The sequence below is a fragment of the Phoca vitulina genome, unplaced genomic scaffold (genome assembly GCF_004348235.1).
Source record: "Phoca vitulina isolate PV1807 unplaced genomic scaffold, GSC_HSeal_1.0 scaffold24, whole genome shotgun sequence".
In the NCBI taxonomy this organism is placed as follows: domain Eukaryota; kingdom Metazoa; phylum Chordata; class Mammalia; order Carnivora; family Phocidae; genus Phoca; species Phoca vitulina.
In genome coordinates, this window is record NW_022589727.1 from 15,936,126 (window position 1) to 15,956,775 (window position 20,650).

At 45.1% G+C, this 20,650-nt stretch overlaps 1 protein-coding gene across 3 annotated transcripts in view; it reads left to right on the forward strand.

The window, feature by feature from the left end:
- The window catches only part of KCTD1 (potassium channel tetramerization domain containing 1), a 177,679-nt gene that overhangs the window by 130,094 nt on the left and 26,935 nt on the right, over positions 1-20,650 (forward strand). For all 3 annotated transcript variants that reach the window (XM_032421396.1, XM_032421397.1, XM_032421395.1), the window contains exon 2: positions 4,149-4,327. In XM_032421396.1, the coding sequence (XP_032277287.1) occupies positions 4,149-4,327 (179 nt within the window). The remainder of the gene's footprint in view (positions 1-4,148; positions 4,328-20,650) is intronic.

Genomic DNA, 20,650 nt, shown 5'->3' on the forward strand with positions numbered 1-20,650 from the left:
ATAAAATAAACATAGTTGATAAGTTCAAGTCTGTCATGATTTGGGCTTCCATATATTAGGAACACTTCAAGCGGGGTTTACCGTGCTGTCCGATGGGACAGCCACTAGCCACGCGTGGCTATGTACATTACAATTTAAATTAATTAAATTTAAATTTAAATTTCCGTTCTTCAGTTCCACTAGCCACACCTCAAATGCTCAAATAGTCACATGTTGCTAGTGTCCACCTTCCTGAAGGGAGCAGATCTAGAATGTTCCCATTGTTGTAGGAAGCCCTGTTCGGCAGCGCTGTTTAGAAAGGTGGCTGTTAGCCGTCTTCCTCTCCCCTTTCCCCCTCTGCAGACACAAGGATGTTGTGGTGAGTTTTATTTTTCTCACTTCAGTTAACATTTAATTCTGCGGTTCTCAGACCATCATCATCTTACAGGCTTCCTACATTGTCCCTCCAGACCTTGGGGGAAAAAAATAAGTGGGAGAATGCTCACAACATGCTGCACTTTTAATTTCTAGAAAGTACCATGTGCTCTCCAACTTTGGGGCCTTGGCAGTATTGCTTGAAACCCTCCTTGCAGCATCCCACTGTATGGTGATTTCTCATCTATCAGATCTCAGCTTAGACTGGCTCCAGGAGACCTTCCCCATCCGTCCTCCCAGCCCCCAAGCCTGGGGTACGTGTCCCCTCAATTAGCTTTCATAGTGACCTGCCCCCCACCCCCCCCACGCACCTGATAGCAGCTGCTTGTTTCTTGGTTTCCGTCTCCCACTGAACAACAAGCCCGGTAAGGCCAGGCACCGCCCTGTCACGTTCGCAGTTGGGTATCTGGTGCAGTGCGTGGCTCTTGGGAGAGGGTAGTGAATACTGTGGAAGGAGAGAGCAATGGGCTGCACAAGGAAGGGCCAGGAACCAAGTAGCTTCATGTTAGGGTTCCTGTCTCCCAGGTAGAGGGGTCTGTTCCACAGGGGAGTTTCTCAGAGACAGCTTTCTGTCTGGGCATCTTACAGAATACACATCAGTACCCTGAGCTCTTCCTTCAGGAGTGAGGAGGGCACAACCGAGACATTTGCACCCTTCCTGGTTCAAGGGTTTGGTTTGCCTTTCGTCGGCAGTCATACTAAAAAGACAGCCAAACTGAGAGGATGCTGGGGGAGCCATCGAAGGGAAAGGCCGATGGGGAAGTGGAGCTGCACATGGTCATGATACGGTAGAAAATTCTGCATCTGTCAGCGGGCAACTGTTCTTGGCCTCACAGGCCACGTGTCAGCACGCCGGGTGACCTCATGGGGAGGCAGCCGTGGCAAGAAAGGAAGTGTATCCTGTCAGGATAGGTACCAGAAACCCCAGCTCAGACTAGCTTTACAAATAAGGAACGTTGTTTTCCCGAGTAACAGGACATCTAGAGATCGGCTCGGAGTTGGTTGACTCGGTGTGTTGACGGTGTCACCGAGAATCTCGGTCCTTTCCAGCTCAGCTTGGCCACCCTGGGCACCGGCTTCCTCCTGAGGCTGGTAGGAAGATGGCTGCTGTGGGTACAGGCACCCCATCTGGAACCTCAGTGTCGAGAGAAAGAAGAGAAAGCCGTTGTCGAGGAAGGGGGTTGCCAGAGTGTGTTATGATGGAGCATCTGGAGTAGACGCGGTAGATAACTGAGCATCCGTTATAAACACCAAGACCTCCCGGCCCCAAATATCCTGCCCCCATCCCAGCCTCTGGATCTTCAAAGTTCTTTCAGTCTGCCTTAGACTTCAAAGTGCCTTAGAAGTGATCTAACAAACGGGACACGCACAGCCCAGGGAAGGCTCCCAGAATGGAGAAAGAGAGCGAAGGGGAGGAAGTCCAGGCAGCTCACTGAAGACCAGTTCCTGTCCTTGACAGTCCTGCCAGAGTCTGGCCTGAGCCCACCCATCGGGGAAACTCCCTCCTGGCCCTTAAGGGTTAATTCCCCTCCCCCGCCGCCCTGCCGCTGAAGAAACAGTGGCTTAATTTTAAAATTTAGCAGTAGCCATTCATTCATGATTTACAATGTAAATGGTATATATTCTGGGAAATCTGGAATCCTTCAACTGATCAGTTATGCTTTAATTTTTTTCTCCTTCTATATAGACCTCGCAGTATTGGGGCTGTGCTGAATGAGGTCGCAGTCTAACTACAGTATTAACCCTGCAAGTCTGTTCATTTTCGCCTGAGCACCCTCAGGCGGGATCCAGAATGTGTCCAACTGAAAAACTATTACAGACCCTGCAGTGCTGTGATGGGATGAATTGTAACAGGGAGGGGGGCCCGTAGTGTGTGTGTGGGGGGTGCCTTTCACCAGGTAGGAAGTATCTCTTAAAAGTAGAGGCTATGGGATTGCATTTTTTAAGGGAAGAATGTTGTTCTTTGTCACTGGAATTTTAAAGTGCTAACTTTTAATATTTTCATACCTTAACTGTTTTATATTTTCTACCAACCGTGTCTTTTTTAGTTTTTTTCCCCCATCCAATACCTCTTCAATATCGCTTCTCTGTGTGCTACAAACATCTGCTTATGTTTTTTTTAATACCCATTTTGCATTATTAAAAATACATAGGAACGTATAAAGAATAATACAGTAAACACCCATGAACCAACCACCCAATTTAAGAAATAAAACATGAACTCTTTTCCTACGACTGTTTCTGGGCCCTGTTTAATTCAGCATGGAGCAAAGCACAACACAGATGGTCAGCGTTTTGTGTAAAGGCCCCATCCCACCCCATTCATGGTAGCTGCAGAGTTTCAGAAAGCATGTGCATTCACAGTCTTGCCTGGACATGTGGTTAATGCTAAGTAGTCTAACAGTTGTGCCCCAGGTAACTCCTAAAGCTGTTTCAGATCATAAAATCTCTGATGTTTTGCAAATTTATATTTTATCGTGCTGGGTTTTATGCACAAAAACTAGATGACTTCCCCTTCATAATCTCCATCAAAGGCATTTTTCAAAATCCCTTTATTATGCCTTATCACTGGCTTTGCCACACATTGTTTGCATGTTTGAAAACAATTTCTGGCTAAATGATAAATCTGCGAGTATGGTGGCATTAGTCTTGCAGAACTCAGACATAAATGCTATTTTAGCTTATTCCTCAATTGCAGGCTCTAAATATTTGACCCCTTCATTGAGTGCCAGAGACCTGACTTGACTTGTCTGTGGTTTGGGCTCTTATTTAGAAGCAATCGACCGTGTTTGGATAGTGTTTGAAATATTTATATTGTCTCCATGGGAAGGATGTAATATTTTATTTCCTCAAGAGTACACTTCCTTCAGCATGCTCTCGTGGCCACCCTGTGATGTCCTCCGTCTGCTCTTCTGCTCATACCTCTGCCCGTGGGACTCTCCATCGGCACCTGCCCCATTGCTGCCCCAGGAGCTTGATCTCTGCGAGAAGTCTGGCGTAGACAAGAGCAGCTTGCTCGTGGCTTGCACACACATACTTACCACTGAAGGGTACAGTCTTTCCAAAGTGTCCCCAGACCCACAGTCTTACAGAGAGGGAGAGAGAGGCGGAGAACAAACGGGTAGAGTGTGTGGATTTTTTTTTTTTTTAATCTCTTGACTGATGAACTAGCTGTGCCTATTTACAAGGTTGCTTTGAGAATGTGTGCTGATGGCCAAGCTAGTCCTACCCTCTTTTTCCTGATTTGAAAAATAGAAATCAAGGAAAACATTTTGCAGAACACAAGTGCTGAAAGGTCTGTATTTATCCCAACTGCCTAGCACTGAGTTTCCAAAGAGAAGGATAAAGCATCCGTATTTTATTTAGACGTGGGTTGTTTCAAGTGTTGATTGTCTTTTCATTTGGAATGAGTGGTAGCTCTCCACGTGCCATTTACCAGTTGTTAAATGCGAGAATTCATTAGTGAAATAAGCAGTCATAGAGCTCAGGATGATTGGAAATGAACATTAGTTCGGCTCCTTGATTCTGAGCATGGGAAGTTTTCCTTTTCTTTGTTACAGATTTTGTTTTCCCAATATTCATTACAACGAGAGCGAGAGCCTGCTGATGTGGGGAGATTTTATTGCCGAACGAATACCAACGCTAGTCGCTGGCTTATTCTTTATGATGCATGTGTTTTCTTTCTCTCCACTGAAAAAATGAAAACGTGTCTAAACTTGCTTATCTCTCTGTAGGACAGTCGACCCAATATGTCAAGACCTCTGATCACTAGATCTCCTGCATCTCCACTGAACAACCAAGGCATTCCTACTCCAGCACAGCTCACAAAATCCAACGCACCCGTCCACATTGATGTGGGCGGCCACATGTACACCAGCAGCCTGGCCACCCTCACCAAATACCCCGAATCAAGGTAATCCGAAAAAAAAGGAAAAGTCAAGCTCGGAAGTGCATGTGCTTGATGCCCTAACTGTTTTTCCTTTGACCAGCACACCAGCAGCGTGGGGCCGGGGTTAGAACATGAGCGCCTGGCTACCGGGGCTGCTCTGGGATGTGGCTGTCAATCTCGGCCCAGTCAGGGCCTGACCCACAGCTTAGTGGGGTATGCATAGACCTGTCACACGGGATTGGAGTTTTACCCTGCCAAGATCTTCGCGTTTCTCAACGTAGTACAAACAGAAGAATGATTTCTACCTACCGTGGACTTTTCTTCTGTCCTCTTCTTCTAAAACACACATTCTTACCAGTTCTTAGAATTTTCTAGGAGATCATTTGGCCCACCAACTTGTGAACTAGAGAAAAAAAAAAGAGAGACTCTTATCAGTGAGTGGGGCAGTATATTTAGAACAGTATGCAAAAGTCCAGGAAGCCAAGATAGTCTTGCTTTAAAAAAAAAAAAAAAAAAAGCGCAGTGGGATTTCTGAGCACCCAAGGCAGATAAGTAAATATAGAAAGTGTCTGAAGAGAGGAGAGTGGTTTACAAATAGGCATTACACACTTGATGCTTATGAGACACCCCCTCCCGTATGCCCTCCCACCCACTTCTAGAGGAGTTCCAAGGAAACGATTTGCTTTTTTATTGTTGCCGTGACACCCCCCTGGCTTTGCTTGGATTTGGGGGCTATGCCCAGATCCTCTAAGGGATCTGATCTCCACCCGCTCTGCTGGTGGGTAGAGGAGGAGGCAGGAGCTCATGTGAGCTAAAGTCAGGAAAAAGGGAGTTTCTCTGCTTGGTTTTGCTCATCTGAAATGGCAACACACCATTTGGGCTTCGGGAAGGCACCAACTGCTTTGATAAGAGCTTCTGACGGAGTGACAGATAGCAGGTAGCTTTAGAGCCCGAGCAGATAGCACTGACGTAAAAGTCACTGGCATCTTGATAACTGCATGAAGACCCGTTTTTTTGGTTGTGTTTTTTTATTCTCACTCTACTGCCTGAGATTTTAGGAAGGAAGGGGAAGGTTGAGAAGAAGAAAGAGGAAATATTTTCTCGATTTTTCAGATTCAATTCCTGCAATCAAAGTGAAGTAATTTTTTAAAACACAAATGACTATTAATTCAATTAGCAAAAAACCATGTCTTTTTAAATGAAATGATGCTATCAGTTATTCGTTTTATTGAGTCCCTGCTTTCCCTGAGCGCATTGTAATAGGTGCTCCAAAGTCATGCTACGTGATGGCTATATTTCCCAAGAATATCATGATAAAGCAATGTTTCTTTAAAAAGATACTTACTTCCATTCCTTCTAAGCTAATACCAACATCAACAAAAGAAAATCACTGTGCCTCTTCAGATGAGCACTGAATTCTAGGTGGCAAGCCACAAAACTTACAGGAGTCAAAAAGCAAATCCTTAGCTGTAGCAAAATTCACCGATCTGATGGCCTTTTGCTTCAGTCAGATTTTTAAACTCTGATCCAGGAGGGAAGTTAATAATTACCCCATGTGCATATGACGGAAGTAGTAGGTTTTCTTTGAGTGCTCATTGCAGCTGGGTGGGTCTTCTTACGGACTAAAGCCCCATGGGGGTTTTGGCTTCTGGGAAGCTCCCCTGTCTCACTTAGCCTGTGCAATGGTAGGAGGTAGAAATTCGTTGGAGACTCTGTTTATTCAGTTCCTCTCTCAAATAGTTTGCCACTTTTAAAGACCTCGAACAGTATCTCGTTTGGAGAGTCTTCCTCTGGCCACCTGTGCATGGGTATTTCTAAGCGTCTGCTTTGGGTTCCTCATTATCCACACCCTGAGGCATGCATCGCATTCCGTGATCTCGATACTCGGGATATCTGCACGGTCTCATGTGGCAGCCACTGGCCGCATGCCACCATTGAGCACTTGAAATGTGGCTGGTCCAAATCAAAATGTCCTAGATTGTAAAGAATTAGGCCCCCCCCCCCACAAAAAAGTAAAATATCTCAATAGTATTTTATTATTGATTTCATGTTGGAGTGAGAATATACTGAATTAAATAAAATGGGTCATGAAAATTAATTTTACCTGTTTCCTTTTACTCTTTTAACGTGGCTCCCAGAAGACCCCAAATTACGTGCGTCTTGCTTTTTATTTCTATTGGACTGTGCCGAACTATACACAAGATTTTTTAAAAATCTCATCAAACCTACTTCTCCCCCAGCCTGATACTTCCATGCATCATAAGTTGAATTTCTCTTTCAACCAACCTGATTAACTATACACAAGATTTTTTTTAAATCTCATCAAACCTCCTTCTCCCCCAACCTGATACTTCCGTGCATCATAAGTTGAATTTCTCTTTCAACCAACTTAATTAGAAAAGATGAAATTGCTCATCTTCCTTTCCCGATCTTTCCCTACACTTCCTTGTCACCATTGGGCCACAGCATCATGGGAACAACATCAGAAATAATTTATGGTTCATTAGTCCCACGTTTGAATGCTGACTCTGCCATTTAGTAGTTGTTTGGCCAAGGACAGGTCCAATTTCTAAGCGCCTGTCTTCTCTCTTGTAAAATAGACACAGATATGTCTTCTTGCAAGGTTATTGAGAGGATTAAATGTAATTACAAAAAGCACTCCATGGCCCTGTGCCCAACACATACTATTGCCTTTATGCTTAATCTTCTGCCAAACCCAGCAATTGTTTCTTTTCAGACTGCCTTCCAAATACCAGATATATCCCATTCCTTCATTTCCTAGACCATGGAAACAGGCTCACTTTTGGATTCTTGCCTGAATTACTGTAGGCTCCAGGGACTCCTAGCCGGCACCTTCTGGTTCTTGATCTTGATGCCCCTACCTGTCCCAAAGCTGCTGAGCTATTCCAAGATCATCTTTATTGTCAGGGAGATATTTTTAAGCCTGTGTTAGACTCTGAAACAAGCCTTACAAACTGACTTGATGACGGTGGTTTAGATGTTGAACTGACCACTCTGCTCCCTCTTAGATTGTGTGTTTGTGTGTGTGTGTGTGTGTGTTTTAACTCACCTGATGTTCATTTCAAGGCAACAATCAGTTTAATGGGACCCATACATAAATGTTCGTAGTCACAGATACAGGGAAGAAAGAGTTTCATGCTTTTCTTATACATGTCGGTTTCTCCTTCCAACTTCTGAGAAAATCTCTTTGGGGATAAATCCTAGGAGATTAGGTTGCCCCTGACCATGGAATTACAAATAGCTCCCACTCCAGTTCTCTAGTAATGGGTACTTGGAACCCTTCCCACCCTGTGGGACCATTCTCAGCACACACTGGTTCTTCTCTCACTTGCCTTTCCCTTGGTGTAGCCCAGAGGGGAGGAGGGCTTTTTCCTTGATTTTGTTTTCTAGGATTTCAAGGGGAGACTTGTAGTGTAAGAGTCCTAATTTGTTCGTAGTAAGGGATCGTAAAAGAAGTCATGTCTTTCTACAATTTCAAAGGTCCTACAAAGAGCCTTTATTCCATTTTGAAATATTTTAGGTGACTTTTTATTCTGTCTCTGTTTATCACCTTCTTGGCTAAAGACCACCCTTAGAACCCCAGAAAGTGGTACAAGGGACCACACAGCTAAACATTAGAAGCACCTGGGAAGCATTAAAAGGCCATGCATAGTCCTGCCCCAGACCAATAAAGTAGGAATCTCTGCAGTTTGCCCAAGAGATCCTGATTTTCACCATCTGGTTTTGAATAACACCAAGATGTATGGTCCCTCCAAGTGAATATAGGCTTCTTCCTCAATGAATGTTTCATGCTATATCGTAATGGCCATCCCACCAAAAGAAAATACCTCTTGATCTTTATTTCTTTGATTACCAAGGTTACCTGGTTCCACTGTGTGTGGGTATCCCTTGTGCTTTCTTTGGGTGGGGGAAGCTTGTAAGCCCTGAGTAGGGATTCAAGAAGCAAGCTGACTTGTACATTTTACAACAAGGTTCATCACTCACATTGTTATTCACATCCATTGTCAGGTGGTTTCTAGCTGAAGGGACTGACGGTTTCAGATTAACTGCAGTAGTGCATACGTCAGTGATGTGCTCTGTCTTACTGATGTTTTGTGTAAGATGCAAAACAGCTCTTCGGAGATGGTTTATGAGACCGAGGCTGATCCACACCACCCTCAGGGATCAAGGAGATAGATCCCTTGCAGAGGAGCTGACAAGTCCCCGATTCTGGTTGCTATTCTGAATTGTAATCACCCAGTTCAGATCTGTAATAACTTTACATCAAATAAGTAAAACAAAACAAAACCAAAGTCAAAAAAAATATATCACCATCATGAAAAGATTTTTAATGGATTTACAAAGAAGATAGAGCATATTTTACTTGATGGTTTGCTAGCTTGATTGATAAGTTGTAAGTATCCAGACACGGGAGGTGGGCCATACTTGTACTCGTGCCCCGCCCTGCACGTTTTAACGACAGACCTGATTATATCTGATTTAAAAATCTAAGGCACCCATTATTAACATCATTGATAACAACAAAATCTAGGTATCTAAGTCATTTGTCATTAAGTAATTAAGATTAGTACCAAATGACACGGCCTCTTTAAAATCTCCCGCTGTTGCCACTGAAATATCTTTATAGCCACACATGCGTGTGTGATTTGAAAGCAGCATTTTGTGCAGGGTGTCTGGGAGGCTCAGTCGGTTAAGTGTCCAACTCGATTTCAGCTCAGGTTTTGATCTCAGTGTCATGAGTTCAAGCCCAAATTGGGCTCCATGCTGGGCGCAGAGCCTTCTTAAAACGAAACAGAACAAAACAAAAACATTCTGTGCTTTAAAAGAAGACACGAGTCTGAGTCCAGGTTAGGTCCATTTCATCCTTTACTATCGCCTCGAACAAAACCAGTATTAATGGCGGCTATATTGATGGTTATTCCGATGTGGGCTTTTTAAAACCGGAAAGTGGGCTGTTACTACTAATGAGTGAAACCTCTGGGGTGGTAATAAGGCAGGGGTCTTAACTAAAAGAGCCGGTCAGCCGGCAACCTAGAGGTGAAAGACAGGATCTCGTGTTACAGTCCCCTGAGCCATCCGATCTGACGACTTGACAGAGCTTTTGTGTATTTTAAACCCGGTACAGAAGTTAACTCCCACATAAGTAGATTATGCTAAATTGGTCTCTCCTAAATAGCAGCGGAGTTACTAAGCACACTGGCGTATGTAGGTAATTGCAAAACTCAAGAAGAGCCTGGGCTTTCCGCCTTGCAGTCAACACCCATGGCCACCCAAGGGGTGTGTGTATTTGGAGCTTTAGGACGGAGATGCCAAACGTGTACCTTTGCCAGCAGAGAGCCGGCTCCTGGCGTGCTTCACTGTCGATGTGTGAGCCGGGAAGGCATGGTGCACGGGGGGCTGCCCTGGAAGGAAAGTTGGATGGGTGCACTCTTACGGGATTGGCGCACACACTCACAGGACGACTGAATGCTCATGTTTGGAGTTCCGTGTCATTGTGCGAGGCTAGACTCGGAGGTGTTCTGGAATCCTGTGTTAGGGCTGGGGATTCTGTGCTGTGACTCTGTGACTTCACCGTTCCAGTTTCCTAGGACAGGCCCTAGACACGGGTCCCATCCTGGCATCGTGCAGGCCCGAATTTCAGGATCCCAACAGAAATGCCAAAAAAAATAAATGCATCCTTCTTGGCACACAGTTCACTAAGCTCTCCTGCAGAATTATGGCAGGACACTGAATAGGGGGCTTTTTATTATAACCTACTCTTTAGATCAGCATGATTTATAATGCAGCATCTCTGGGGGTGCCTGGGTGGCACGATCGGTTAAGTGTCTGACTCTTGGTTTCAGCTAAGGTTGTGAGCTTGTGAGATCGAGCCCCTGTTAGGCTTCGCGCTCCGTGTGGAGTCTGCTTAGGACTGTCTGTCCCTCTCCCTCTGTCCCTCCCCGCTGTGTGCTCTCTCTCTCTCTCTCAAATAAATAAATCTTATAATGCAGTGTCTATCTCAAGTTAAAAAAAATATCACAGAACAGATTATTGGGGAAGTAGAAGTCATCCTGAGATGCGAACTCTCAGCACAGATGGAAGGAAGGAGCATATCCCTGCTGCTTTGAAAACGCCCATGGAAATGCATAAAATGAGGACAGTCTAACCTAATGTTGAACAGTTTTGATTGCTAAGATGGGTTGATCTGTTAAAAAAGAAAATTAGTTTATTGGGGGGGGGGGTGGCATTGAAAAGGAGGTAAAGCACCTGGCTAATGAAAAATGAAAGTTTCTCCAGGGTAATCGGGGCAATTTTCCTCTTCTCTGTCTCTTCTTGTCATCTTACAATATTGCTTTTCCAAAATTTCTCCTCAGTTATATAGGCAAAGAGTATATGAAACCAGCTTCAAAAGACTTTTTTTTCCTAAATGATGGAACTGGATTTTCTCTTCCGTACTGAAAAGCCAGGAACTTATGCTACGCTGCTGGTGGATTCAGCAAACTTCCCTTGGCACTTGGGAACAAAACAGACCTCGCTTTTATAGTAATCTAACTCATAAAGTTTTGTCTTAGAGCATACTTCGGAGAAAAATATAGCCGTGCTGTAGCCTGTCGTCTTCCCTGTGCTGTTCTTCCATCCACTGGGTGATTTCTTCTGTGCTCCCCAGGGGCCAGGGTGGATACTGGCCAGCAGAAGTCCTTGCTCCCCTGTGGTTTACATGGGGAAGCGGGGAGGCCAGACGATGAGTAAAGAGTCAGTAAATGGTATTTGAGTTAGGACCGAGTGAAGTAGTAAGAAGAATAACATACGGAATAAATACGCCCACTTTGGGATATAGTTTGCGCCCTGTATTAAGCTGAAAGATCATTTTATTCCTACATATTTGCACATCTAAATTTTCAAGGCAAAATCTAGTGGACGTGTTAGTGCAGATTTAGAAGCAGACTTTTGTCACTTCGGTGTAACACATCACCCCGATCTTGGCTCAGTTGCTTCTTCTGTTCTGTTATGCGTCTCCTGCTACCTGATGTGTGGCACGTGCGTATGTTCACCCCTCGGCTCGGAGGGAGGGAGATGCAGAGTGAAGTCCACTCTCTGGGCCACGGATGTGGAAGAGCTCAAGGCCACGTCAGCTCAGATCACCTTGCTGGGGTACTGACCCTACTACTGTTCCTGATACATTTTCTTTAATTTTGCACTCGTTGGTCACAGAAGTGATCCTTGGTTTTGACCAAAATAGTTAAGAAAGAAATAAATAAACGTGGGCAGAAGCCCCTTGGTGGCCAGTAATGAAGCTGGTTCATCCCCTTGCCTGCTCCTGGCTTAGGCCAGGAAGAAGGTGAAGGCCACCGGGCCGCCCCGTCCCTCTCGATGGCAGAGCCGTGAGGGGGGGAGGAGCACTGGGTATCCAGCGTGAAGCGGCTCAGGGCCAGACTGGGGGTCATATTCTTGATATTTCTGAACTTCTCCCTCGCCAGGAACTCCATCTCATTTTCAATAGAAACGCCGTCCAGTCCCCGGAAACCTCTTTCTCACTCAGTCTCCATCGTGTATTCTTCATGCTATGCATTGTGCCTGCCACCGAGTGGACGTTCAAGAGCTGGCTGGATATATGAATGAGTTATCAGGTGAAATATTGCGCACAGAGGCCGGGTCCTGAAAACAGTGAAGGGCAAGTAACTAGTAAAGGTGTTCAAAATAGTGAAGTTCCAAAGCCAGGCTTGGCTCATTATCTGTATTTCTCATCTCACGTGCACAGTGATCTTAGAGGTAGCGACTGTCATTTACCCCCGTGCACAGATAAAAACACTGCAACTCTGAGAGGTCAAGTGACTGAGCAGGAGTCCCACTCCCACTCGGCTACAGGCCATCTGTGCTTTCTTCTTCTATAGCTGCACTTTTCAACCCTGGGGGCAGGTGAGAATCTTCAGGAGCTCAAACAAGCCAACCAACCTGGCCCTCCCTGCAAAGATCCCGGTTTCATTGGTCTGGAGCAAGGCATGGGATATTCTCATGTTTCCCATGGCCAGCCACGTAATCCTTCTGACCACCTTCCAGAACTATGTTCTAAAGGTGGTCATGAGCCTAGAGGGCAGGTCATCCACGATAAGTTCAAGCCACTTGATTCTTAAGGTGGCCTTCACCCAGTTCTTTAGGTGCTAGGGTAACATGAGGACTTAATGGTAGGCCTCATGCCATCAGAGCGGCAAAGAAGTACCTGCTTTTTTCTTCAAGGCGGAGCCCAGAAAGGGATTTTCTAGTCTAGTTACCCGAAGGGAAAGAGTAAGGAGAAGGGAATAAATCAAACCAGGCAACAACCCAGATACCAGTGAACCAGATGAACCAGATGAACGGAAGGGTGACACCTGTCTTCTGAATGTTTTCCTCCAACCGATACCTCCTCCCTAATCCCCGCACACCAGGGTCAAAAATGCAGATTCCTGGGCCCTGCCCACCATTCGCGTGACCACTAGTATGTCAGGATCTGAGGGGAGTCTGCAGTTCTCATCAGCATCAGGCGATGCACCTGCAGCTCAGCGTTTGGGCAGCAGGTGTGTAGAGGAGGGTGTGGAAGAGAAACGTGCCCGTGTCCCGGGCAGGGTGGGCGGGGCAGTGGTGTGGCAGGAGATAGGTCGTTAAAGCGAGACTTTTCTTACTGATTCTGGCTTGATGTGGGACAATAATACTGACGGTACTCCTTTTGCTATGTCATAAGGAATAGTGTCATTGAGCAATGCCAAGGTCATTTTTGCTCTGTTTTTCATTGTATTTTCATGTTTCCCCTCATGATACAAGAAAGTACTTTATAATAACAAAGTCTATGTTCTATTTACTTATTTGAAAAGTTAATTAGTAGGTAGTTCATAGAAGATTCTGGTAGTCTTTCACAAAGTTCATATGTGAAAATATAGTTCACTTTACTGTGTCTTAAGGACAGTTTCATTATAAGGGCTTAGAATTGACCATGTTATTTCACACAACCCAGCTTGTGGATCTCATGTGACTTTGGCTCCTCAAACCGTTTACTTTCTTCAAGACAAAACAAAGTGTAGCTTCTGTCAGCCACATAACCGATTCTGGTGGAGTGCTTCCTTTGAGACCTACTTTATGGCAAACGAGGACCAACACTGAAACATTTTAGGTGAATTTCCAGAAGAGGAACTGCATTTTGGTCATTGGGGGGAGTTCTGTGGGCAGGAGTATTACACCCCACAGTGTTACTCTTGTGTCTGCCATTTACTGGAAAGCCTCTTCCCAGGCTGCCATGATCCACTTCGTAGAGATGTGAAATCTCCTTCTATCAGAAAGGAAGACACATGAAGTGTCTGTGCTGTGTGTCTTCGTGGCTGCAATAAAACAATGCAAGTTATTCCCAGGCTGGGGGAGTCTTCTGTCTGAAGCCAATGCAGAAAATAAGCTTTTCCCCCCTTAAATTCCAAACAGAAGCATTTATTATTTAAAACCCAAACACATGATATTGTAATTGGCATTTGAATGTTGGGAATTTTAAAAATAATAATAAACCAAAATAATAATAAGAATAATAGTAAACCTCAGAAAGTCACACTGAAGGATCCCTGATGGGTCCACCAAGCAGAGAAATGCCCTCTGCTGAAAGCTAAAGTATGTTCATAGAAAAATCGAGTCCACTACATCTGCCAGTTTGTTCTATTATCATTATAGAAGTAACCCATTAAAATGCCATTTCTTTTCAGTAAAATGCAGGATTTAAAGCTTCAACTAGATCGGTTATCCATATTCTGCCTCTGAAAGAGGACTCTCAGGATTCCCTGAAGATAGAAAGTAGCAACAATTCGGGGCGCCTGGGTGGCTCCGTCAGCTAAGTGTCCGACTTTGGCTCAGGTCATGATCTCGGGGGTCCTGGGATCGAGCCCCATGTCGGGCTCCGTGCCCAGCACGGATTCTGCTGTCTCTCTCCCTCTGCCCCTCCCCCAGCTCATGCTCACTCACTCTCGCTCTGTCTCTCTCAAATAAATAAAATCTTAAAAAAAAAAAAGCAACAATTGGTCCTTAACGCAGCAGGCTGAAGGGGGGCATAATGCCTTGCATGGCGGGCTTCTGAGTGTGCCCAGGGTGGCCCTGGAGAAAGAAGGAAGGAAGGGTGAGAAGGGGGGGGGGCGGTTATCGAGAAATCAGTTGTACTCTTACAACTGTATGCATGTCGTGTATTCATATTCCAAAGGCAAACACCCAGAAGCTCCAATCTGGTGGTGATCCCATTTGCAAAAAAAAAATGTTAAAGAAAAAAAAAATCCGCGTCTCGGTTCCCCAACAATATCAGCTGTTGCTGGACCATCTGAATCTCATCAAGATACAGTGTCACTGGAAATGACGCTGTCACTGGGTAATGGCTTCCTGCTGCTACGTAAATGCCCTGTGTCAGTTGGCTTAGTAATGACATTGCTGCTTATCTTTTTCGGTGGTAATGATTATTTTTACTTCTGTGCAGTTTTCCTTACTGTGTTGCCATATTCAGAAGATAAATTACAACTGTGCGTACTAGCTAACCACCGCTTTGAAACAGTGGTGAACGTTGCCAGGCCCAGGGCTTCGTCACTGGAAGGTGGATCTGAGCACGCCCAAACTTGCTCTCGTGCTCTGAGCCCGATGTATTCCAGAACTCCTGCCTGGCTTCAGTAGACTTGTCAAGGCCCCTGCCATCCCTCCAAAAATTGATTTTTTTTAAGAAACAGTTTAGGAGGCCCCGAGGGCTTGAGAGCTTACCTAAAAAAAATGAAAACTCCGTTAGTCTCCAAGCAGTGCAAACAGTCAATAGCAAAGCAGAAAAGAAGGGTCTCTGAAGTGTATCCCACTGAACCATAATCTGAGGGGCCCTAAGGAAGGTACTTCATCAACACATCACCATTTTGATGACACATTGCAGAAGGAACAAGACACCGCGAAGGGTGGGATTCAGAGAACATTGTCGCACACATTCAGAGGACTGGAGTAAAGGCGGTACCAACCAACGAACCTAGGGAACCGTATTGAATATGGATGAAGCTCTGGTCTTCACCATGGCTACATGTCTGGGCCGGTTACAGACACCAAACAGTGACAGGACAGTTTATATTTCCAAGTGCACATTCTGTGGGGCTCTTGAAGAACCCATTTGCAATCCTTTATGTAGATTTTAGAAGTTAGCACAAGTACTTCTTTGTCCAATGAGCCCTGGCTTCCATGTGCCTCTCCCGGAGGACTTTCAAATGGAGCAGCAAGGATGAGAAGCAGTGGCGTCCAGTGACGACTATAACTTGTCACCTTCAGTTTAATGATCATCTGAAAAGGAAGAGGAGAAAGAAGAAATTCTTGTTATCAGCCGGGACGTTCACTTCTTTAAAGTTTTGCAGGTTAGGGCTTGGTTCTGAGTTTTGTTGGAAGGGACAGGGAGGAATACAGATAGTTAACACCCACTGCTTAGCTGTCTAAGGACCGGCGTGGTGCCTCGGGGTAAATTCTTGAACTATGATAAACCCCAGCAGGGCGGAGATGGTTACACAAGACGCACACCTACAACAGCGCATTGTTGACCGTGGTGTAGCCAAAGGCAGGATGCTGTCAGCTCCGAGTGCCTTGTTTCCCAACCACACACACCCGAGAATGTTGTCTTTGAATCATGAGGTGATAGAAACCTAGTGTTTTTCATATGTCATTTTGACTTGGTGATTATTTAAATACTCTTGTGACATAAATTCAAAATCTTAGTCTTCTCAGAATAAAAGGCCCACCAGGCATGTTGTCCACCATGATTTGAATAAGCAATTGGAATTTTTTTTAAAAATGGCAGTATGGACATTTTACATGTTCTTTACAATGTTGATATACCTTTGAAGCTGAGTAGATGTGACTCTTGTCCAAATTGCAGCCTTCTTTCCTTCTATAGAGGTGTAACTCACAGTCCTGAGGCTAGATCTCCTCCCTTTGGCTTTGTCTCTGAAAGCCTCGTTTCAGAACGCGCTTTCAAGCTTCCTAGTCACTCTGAAGTGAGGCAGGGACGGAGGAATTCAGTCATTTTCATCCATCCAACCACCTCACCTTACTCTTGAGCAGTTGAACCATCCCTTGAATGGTGTCAGCCGTGGTGTGTGCGTGCGTGTGTGAGGAGCAGGGAAGGGGTACAAAAGAGTCAGGGTAGATTCACTTGCTTTCTTCCATACATCTTCTGTTAGGTTTTGAAAAAGCATTTACCTCATTTTTAGGTAAATTGTATTTTTCTCGTCCTTTCTCTTTTTATTAAGCACCATGTTAAGTCTCTGGTTTTTCACTTATGGGTACTCAGCAGAATATTGAAGCACTTCATTGTACACTGTTGTTTTGCTGGCCCCGTGACAAGCAGGCAAAAAATTGTTAAATTGGAAATAGAAACAGCTAGCTTCACCATAGTCCTCACCTAGTGGCATATAATGAATACGATGCTTTTATTCGAAGTGACTACTATGACGTGTTGGGAGCCAGCTCCCATAGTCTGGAACAGTAAAACACCAGAGGAGATGGGGACGGGTTCCCTTCCACATGCTGTTGTCGCTGACAGTCTCAAAGAGAGAGTGGGGCCCCCAGGAGAGCACAATCCCAGGGGGCGGCACTGAGTCCAGTCCGTTCGTTAGAAGCCTGATGCACAGATAGACAAATCAGGAACGTGTCCTCATGCAGGAGAGCGCTTGTTCAGTCGTGAGGTCTGCTGATATTTCAGAAGCCCAGGAATAAGCCCAGTCACTCAGAAAAACAGATCAAAATCAATGGAACGCATAGGGAAGAGTTTGCATGTGTAACAAGGAACTAGAAACAAGAAAACCAAAGTGGCACTTGCAAGGTGCATGAAGGCTGGTGGGAGGGGCCAGAGCAGGAAGGGGAAGGGGGCAGAATGTTCTGGGACGGATAGCCCACTGAGGGTTGGGGACAGCATGGAGCAAATGGGCTGGCCCTCATTCTACAGGAAAAAGAGCGTGCAGAGCTCAGAGACCCTCGGTGAGTTATCTGATGGCTCTGGCCTCCGTCTCTCCATCAGTAAAGTCAAAATATTACTTTATGGAGTTGTTGTGAGGTGTGAATCCGATAACCCATAAAGTTTTTAACATTGTGTCTAACAAACTGAAAAAATGTTGGCTATTACAACATTTTTTTTCTCTGAAGAGTAATTATTACTGTAAAATGGAAAACATATTCTAGAGTTTTAAATCAAGAGAAAAAAGGAGTGTCAAAAATCCCTCCCAATATAGAACAGACTGTTGGGAGGAGGACGGGGTGGGCGATGGGGGCAGGCTCGTGTGCACCTGTGCAAGCTTGCCTGCCCAAATAAAAAACGACAGAAAACCTAAACAGAAACTGCTTGAGCCGAAAATACCCAAGTGGGCTCCCAAGGGAGGATATGATGATCTGATCCTGGACTGAGCTTAGAAAAATAGCTCTAGAAATCATTTTTAAGCAGGCATTTGCTCAAACCAGAGAACAGGACCAGGTGACTGTAAAGGTTTTCTTCCAGGATTTCATATACAGTCAGAATTCCGTTTTGGCATAGCCCACCATCGCCAAAGGACGAATATCTGTCAGCATCTCCTGAGCCCGGGCCAGGCGGGCACAGTGTTCTGCCGAGGAGCGAGCACCAGGCAGTCAGGGAGCGGCTCCGAACTGCAGTCTGTGGTCCAGCTGCCTGAGTGTGAATTCTGGCCTCTGGGCTGAGAAGCTGGCCACGGCATCCCGTAAAATGGGGCTGCTAGGATCCACCTAGTAGGCATTCTGTGAGCACTCAGTACTGTGTCCTGCACAGAGTGAATTCTCAGTAAATGTAGTTCTTTTCGGACATCCATTTATTCTCCTAAGAATTCTTTGGGCTAGGTATTATCCCATTTCTCAGATGAAGACATCAAAACTCATTGATTTGGTCTGAAAGATGGTAGAGTCAGGATTCAAACCCAGGTCTGTGAGTTTTAGGGCTGAATGTACTGGGGGCTCCTAAAACACCCCAGAAAGCACTATGCCCAAGCTCTTGGGAATAACGGTGCCCTTACATGCTCCACTGGGCTCCACACTTTGAGAGAGATGCTCTTCACTTGCTCTGTTCCCACCATCATGTTCCTTCTTGCCTGAAATCCCTTTTCCAAGCCCCTGTGCCTTTCTCCTTATACCTCATGATCCCTAGGACCCTGCACAGACATTGCCTCCTGCAGGAAGCCTTCCCTGCCTGCCCTCGGCTAGCGAGGTCCCCCTCTGTCCTTCCTTGACTCCCAGTGGGACTGCATCATCCTCATTTTGAAAGGCCTGGCAGAGCACCAGGAACATGGTAGGCACTCAATAAATGCAGAAATAAAAAGCCTACTTACATAAATTCTGGTGGTTTAAAAAAAAAAATCATGTTAATTGTAATAATACATTTTTCATAGTTAACAGTCAGTGTAACTCTCGGAATTAAAAAACAAAACAACAACAACAAAAAACTGTTCTAGTCAGAGTCCTGGGGGGCACTCATGAGATTCTTAGAGGATTAGCAGCCCCGAGTGGCCCCGAACTCCCCCTCCGCCAACAGTAGTCCCAGCAGTGATCAGTTCTCCAAAATGCCAAGTTCCAGAGTTGTTTTGCTCTCCTAGTTTTTCTTATATTTTAAACTTGCCTTTCCTTTCTCCCCTGGTTTCTTCAGTTCTATGCATCATTTAAGAAAATGATGCTGCCTCAGGGAACAGTACTGGAAACATAACTTCCCCATAAGTAGATACAATTTGTTTTGTTTGTTCCTACCAAGAAGGTATTTTCTCCCTTCTCTTAAATTACTTCTGTCCATTTCTATAACAAGCTCTGAATTAATTTGTATCTGTGTTCATGAAATATAGAGGAAATTTCCCACGTGTGGGAACTATAAAGAACTCTTCCTAGAATTGTTCTAACAGTTATAACACTTGAAGCATATGAAACACTATTTATGATAATTCAGGCTTCTCAAACAGTAAGTGGACTGGTGATTTCTTTCTTTTTAAACATTATAATCATACCAGGCATCCCCCCCCCTCTTTTTTTTAAAGAAAAACTTTTTTATTATGGACATTTAGAAATATACGCAAAGAGAGAGAGACTACAATATTGAACTCCCAAGGGTCTAAATTTCAGGTATCAATCTAGCACGTCTCTTCCCTTCCACCACTGTTTCCCTCCTTTCCCATCTGAGCAGAAAAGGGGAAGAGGCACCCCCTGGTTGCAAGACTGCCTCCTCTCTCCATGTCTGCTATCCTGAGTCTGGTTTCACCTGCAGTGACAGCTGTCCACACACCTCTCACACGCGGGCACACCCCTGCACACTCACGTTCGCACGGGCACAAACATGCCCACCTTCACCCAGCTGTGTACCCCATATGCTTTCTTACTCAGGTTTCAAATATTAGGACAGAAACTCGGTTGGGAACGTAACTTGGAGCAGTAGACATCACTTCCTAACATAACAGACCAACTTGGAATAGTAGACCTAAAAAAGTATGAAGGTCCAAGTGCTTCTGAAAACAAAATTATTCATAGAAAAATCCTCTTCAAATGGGATTTTTAAAAAAGTAATGTCCTAATTGGTGGGCTAATGGCAGATTGTTTTTCTGTTCTGCTGCTTCTGTGTCCTCTACACTTTTCCAATTTTCAACAATGAGTAGGTCTCGCTTTTATAATTTAAAAATAGCCCCCAGATGCTAAGAGGGGTAATTTGTCAGTTGCCTCTTACTCTCTTACACAGCAAAATAAATATGGACCAGAAACTAAATGAGATCTTTTCCTTGTGTCCAAACCATATTTTCCTTGGCTTGGAAGCCCAGGAGTAGAGAAAAAGGCCTTTCTTGGCAAAGGGAAGCTAAGTGGGTGACACAGCCCAGCCACCACTCTCCTGCCCTTTACCCCTTGGTCTGTCTTTGGCACTTTGTTCTCAGCCCTGGGCAGGGTCTTCTCCACCCTTCCTGAGCCAGTGGATCCCGTGCCACTGCAGATGAACGCTTCTCTTATTGCCTCTCTCACTGTATAATTACCATGTGCCTTCTGGCTCTGGAGAATAGAAAGGATTAACCCCGCTTGCCTCTGGAAAAGCGGGGCCCGGTGTCATATTACACGCCATGGTGCTTGATGTGACGTGGTGTTCACCAGGTGGCAGGAGGAGGATGGGGTGTGTGGAGCCTTGGAAATCTCTCCCTAGCTGTAAAGTGACCAATCCCACAGGGGTGTGTCAGAATTAAATGTAGGGTCACAGCACATAAGGGAACACAAGGGCTGCAAGGTAAATGGAGCTGGAACCTCATGTGTCATTCCTCTCCCCAGAAATTGTCATTGTCCTAAGAATGCTCACTTTCCCATCCCATTTTATGCCCC